The 5611-nt window shown below is 32.5% G+C and overlaps 1 protein-coding gene across 1 annotated transcript in view; it reads right to left on the bottom strand.

Moving 5' to 3' along the window:
- Nucleotides 1-1357: 1357 nt before the first annotated feature.
- Nucleotides 1358-5611, bottom strand: part of LOC106459148 (homeobox protein SIX1-like) — a 16918-nt gene continuing 12664 nt past the window's right edge. The window contains exon 2 of the mRNA XM_013918741.2: nt 1358-4078. Coding sequence (XP_013774195.1) covers nt 3919-4078 — 160 coding nt within the window. The 3' untranslated portion in view covers nt 1358-3918. The remainder of the gene's footprint in view (nt 4079-5611) is intronic.

Here is a 5611-nt window from a genome sequence, read left to right as displayed (position 1 = left end):
TTAATATAAGTTTAACATAACAGCAAATGTACAACGTTTCGTTAAACTCATATTAAAGTTTTTCTTCATTACCCATTCAAGCCGTCTCCAGCCATTATTAGTCTCAAAGTGGGTTCCTCGTCATCCAATTTAAAGCTTCTCTATTAAAATGCATTGCAGCTTAAGTCTTCCTTTTTGTTATTTTGCCTTTTTGTTGAAAACACATATACAAACATTATATTAAATTGAGAACGTCTTACTGGGACCGATACTTCTATTAATGTTTAGATGGGATATTATTATCGTCATACTGAATATGGCTGTGCTATATCAGAAGTTTCCAAGTCGTTTTTGTAAGGACACAATGAGTTTCGTTTTTATTGACGTTTTTCATTTCTCTAGCAATATACACTATAACGGAACTTGGATACTGTTCAATTCACTTTTAACTATTTAATAGATTTCATAAAGACTTGATCCGTTGACCTTACGAGCACGAGAAAATTAGATTCAAACGATTACGTTTTTTCGCATACCGTTAGATATTTTCTGGTGAGCTATTCCCACAAACGTCTTCTTACGTTGTTGATAGTAATTACCATTACTTACTCTACCAAACATTTAATTTTCAGATGCTTTATATTCTATATTCTCCTTGGAAAAGTGTTGTAGATGATTGTAAACGTCATTCGACTCTTCTTTAAAGTTATAGATCTTATTGATCTCAACCAGTGTTTAATGATCAAAACAATAAAAGCTATTCATTAGTAAGTATGACAAGATATAATAATGCAATGTGATAAACCACCATCGTCAATATTCTTCAGATCAATATGATCAATGTCATTTTGTACTTTAATTTCTAGTGTTGTTCCTTTGCATACGAAAATGACTTTAAATTAAATGTACGTAACCAGTGATCTACATTATAAACATTTCTTATCCTGAATGAAAAGAAAGTCAAACAACAAGATACCTAACAGGGAAAAAATATTTGATATGTGTTTATATTGTAATAAACTAAATTATGTCTCATTCAACCATACTGCATTTGTTTAATTTTAAGCATGTACTGAGTTCTTCGAAAAGTTTTTTTTTCACACAAATGAAAAATTTCTTAGAGTGAATCAAAGCATTAGTGTAGCATTAGCACCTAAGAGTAAGCGAAATAATTATGTAATTGATATATCATTAAACTTAATGTGGCATTAGGCGCGTTACAAAAGTTCTCAGGCTTTTTATTCCAAGTTTTATTTTTTTTCTAAATAGAATATCTGGATGATTTTGAAATATTAACACAGTAAAAACAAGTAAAAATATCAAATGTTACAAAATTAAAACTAATTGTACGAAAAGAATGCTAAAACTCTGAGGTGAATTAGGTTTCAAAAAAGTCTTTAATTTATTTACACAACACTTTGTGCTGAAATACACATATTATGCACACCAATTAATATATGAACATCATGTTTTCATAAACACACAAGTATAAACAGATGTATTCAGCAGTTGGCATTACTGTACAACAACTGCAGCGCCATCTGTAATGGCAAAACGGCTTAATTCTAGTCACTACGTTTGGTTACAGCATCAAAATTTGGGAAAGTTTTATCTAATATTTACATATCCTTACCATAAGCAGATTATTTAACTTTCACACGTGTTGCACATCACAATTACTGGGGAATTAGATAAATATTGGTTTCAAAAAGCAAGAACTATAGTCTAAGAGTGCCACTCATAAAAATTACGAATTAAACATTTAAGTTGTATTTTTCAACAAGTTCAAAGAAAGATCTCGATTTTATTGATAAAAATGTAGAGCTGCATAGTATACAAAAAACAAAACAAAACTGTATTAATAAATGTATGGGTTATTATGGACTGTTACACGTTGCTTTATAAAAATCTATTTAATCATGATAGTTTCTGAAGTGTGTTATCCTTCATGTAAAATCATAGTTTGACCTTCACATGTTTTCTAGTTTTAAGAAGATGTTTTATTTAGAACCAAGTTACTAAATGTATAATCATTGAGTTTATAACAAAGTGAGGCTCCGGCTGTTCAAAACAATAGCGTGCCTAATTCCTGTACATGCTGTCATTATTTGAATGATTTTGATTAAGTTATGAACATTACAATTGTAGAAGCAAACTTTATTGAAAAAATTATAAACTACCTCGAAATATAACCTAGATAATTCGCACAATTTCTATGTAGTTTTATCTCTCTTATTTCTATTATTCATAGCATTTTACTAAAAAACCTGAACACGCACTTTACAGTTTATACTTTCATAGAATATATATGTATGCCTAGTTTGTGTGACGACTACAACTAACATAATACAAGTGTTATTTTTCTTCAGCTGTAATAGCTTATATTTCCTTTTAGGTGTTTATCTATAGACTCATGCAATATCGTAAAACACTCAGTAAGGCGTAAAGGAAATAGAAAGTTTTTGATATTCTGAGGAAATAAGAAAAGTTAAAAGAAAAGTTCAGTTTGGAAGCGCTCTCTGTTGTGAAGAAAGATATAAAAAATGATTAGTCATCTTGGTCAATGCTATATACAAAAACATTAATGGTCGTGAGGTAAAACAGTTGTTTTTATAGTAGTAGTCTAACTTCTCCACTAGTTACACGTGACAGCAAATATGGAGGTGTAGAGTACTGAAAAAAAAAGACACCGAGGAGTTTTCTAATAAATAGTAATGTTTATCATTAAAATAGTTTTGTTCACGTATTTTTAAACTGAGAGAAGTGGATCGGTATAGATTGTAGTGACTAGGACTTTTTTTTCCAAACTAAAATTTATCACAAAACCAAAAAATATTGTTATATAACTTTAGGTTATTTGGCAAGGGCTTAATATATATGACTAAATATATAATAATAGAGAATTGTTCCTAAACAACCAAAAATTAAAAATTCTCAAGTGAAATTCTAGTTTCATACTATACTTTATCACCTGTTATTATTTTAAAGATATTCCATTGTTCTATGTACTTTAAATGTATAATATTGATATTTAATATGAGTTTTTTAATTATTTAATACGGATACATTAAAAGCTGGTGAGATGAGTTAAATGCTCAGTATAGTTTTATGAAGTGCGGAAACTTCACTTGTTACATCCCTAAACTTTTTTCTGGGAACGGTGATAACGCTACTAAAAAGATCGTGTAAGTTTGATTATTAATTGTTTGGTGAGTACATCTTATGCTAAAAATGGAATTTTTTCACGATTGTTTTATTCAAAAGAAAGCAGGGAAAGAGCAATGATATGTTTGTAGGTCATCTCAAGTTCAACAGAACACGTGCTTTATTTTGGATTGATTTCAACTGAACTTCATGACGTTCTATTTTATCAAATTCACACGTTTTCATCGTTATGGGCACTAGTTATATATGTACAGAATATTAAGGTGAGTATGTCACAACAAATCCAAACACATCTCCACATCCTGCATGCACAGATACGTGTTGTGAAATTACTTTTTACACCCTGCCACAACAAAACTACATTACATGTACAAACATGGAGGCCATTGTCTGTTTCATAAATTAATTTTAAAGTACAAAACACCAGCTCACACTGCGGGTTCTAACAAGGGAATGAAGAAACTCAGAGGAGCATGCGGTACCGGTTGGCGGCGGGTCCTGGCCGGACACCTTGGCTCTACCATCGGACAGGCCCCGCCACTGACCGTCATAAAGAATGATAATCTGTAGGCAGGCCTAATCCGAAGTCTCCCAGCTGTGAATGCATCAGTGCTCCGTGCATGGCCGTCGGAAACTCCGATGGATGGCTTAAGCGGAAAGCGCCACTTATGGCGGCGGTTTGAGAGACTCCGACCGATGAAGTTGGCGAGAGAGTAGCGACTGGATGATGCTGTAGTATTGGGCTGGGAGTTGCAACACTCATGCCTGCAGTTTTCATTTCCGTGCCGAAGATCCCATCAGAACTGCTTGCGGGTTCGGAGTCAGAATTTTGCAGCAGCTGTCGATGGTCTGTTCCCGTTTTATGGTCATCTTTTTCTGAGACTTCTGCTTCGGAGCCCTTGTTTGAATCGATGTTTTTTCCCTCTCCCCATCTCTGAAAGAAAAGTAAACAAACATAGTCGTCAGTGTCTTTGTTCCACTATATCACGCCAGAGGAGCCATAGGGGTGGTCCTCTTTCTACGATCCTATCTGCGGCATAGATTAAAAGGCAACAGTGAAATACAGAAGTTTGAAAATGGTTCTGTCACTTTCTTTGTTCATCTAAGCCTGACCCCTCAAACCTTTCTATCTTTCTAACTAATGGATCTTAACCTCTATGTACTGACCCCTCAAACCTTTCTATCTTTCTAACTAATGGATCTTAACCTCTATGTACTGACCCCTCAAACCTTTCTATCTTTCTAACTAATGGATCTTAACCTCTATGTACTGACTCTTCAAACCTTCCTGTACAGCATCTTTCTAAGTAATGGCCCTTAACCTTAAGTCAATGTTTACAATTAGAGCAGTTGAGGCTGCCTTCATCTACATCCTACATCAAATTGTTCTACATTCTCAAGAATATGCAAAGCCTGTTTCTTACACACCTACGGAGCTGCCAACATGCAGGGGAAAACTAGTACAACTGTGGCGCCAAATAAGCAGTCTTCCTACAATAAAATGGAGGAATGATTCGAAGAAAATACACTTCGTAAAAAAGTTTGTGTTCCACACTCTTTGATAATCATAAAACATAAATGAACTAATCTGATATGACAATGCGACCTCTATAATATCGTGTACTGGTAGAATGTATGGGCTGCCAACTATCTGTCTAGCTAGCTGCTATTTTTTAAGCCTTTATTTTTTACAACTTTCAAAGTTTCTTTTATAAAGTCACTAACATGTCCCACATTATGATACTTTGATAGCTTAAACGTATCTATACAAATATACAAACCATATACATATACAAACCAAACCTTTAACTACTATGAATATAGCATGTATGTCTTATTTTATTTGTTTTAATATACATAACTTTATGTACGGTAAAATAACTTTGTATTAATCATAAAGTTTTTATAAAACGAATGCGTAATTTATTAACAGTGCAAACGAGAATATATATTTTATATTTTATGTTGTATACACATTCTGTTATTTGACATTCGTAATCTTAAAACACTGTTTGGTGTTAAGATATTTTCATAAGGCCAGGAACAGAAAAAAATGGTCTATGTTTGTTTAATTTTTTAAATCGTTACTTTAAAAACAGTAAGTATGCATTTCATTCTCCTTTGAGCTAATTTAATTGTCTCCTAATGACTCAGCGATAACTTTCGCGGAATTTAATGATAAAATTTTGGGTTTAAAGCCCGGGAGCAGATACAGCACAGATTGCCCTTTTTTTGCTTTGCGCTTAAAAAACAACAACACAGATACACATAAGTTTATTACAATATGATGATAAAACACATTTAATTTAAAGTCTGTTGATTGTTTTCGTCTTCTTTATAACATAAGATATACTAAAACACTTGTTTTATAAAATATAACTACAAAATATTCCACAGAATAATCAAAAGTATTATTTAGTTTTCTAGACACATCTGCAAACACATAAAATTCTTTATATTAATTGTT

The sequence above is a fragment of the Limulus polyphemus genome, unplaced genomic scaffold (assembly GCF_000517525.1).
Source record: "Limulus polyphemus unplaced genomic scaffold, Limulus_polyphemus-2.1.2 Scaffold567, whole genome shotgun sequence".
NCBI classification, from domain to species: domain Eukaryota; kingdom Metazoa; phylum Arthropoda; class Merostomata; order Xiphosura; family Limulidae; genus Limulus; species Limulus polyphemus.
This window is presented reverse-complemented; position numbering and strand designations above follow the sequence as displayed.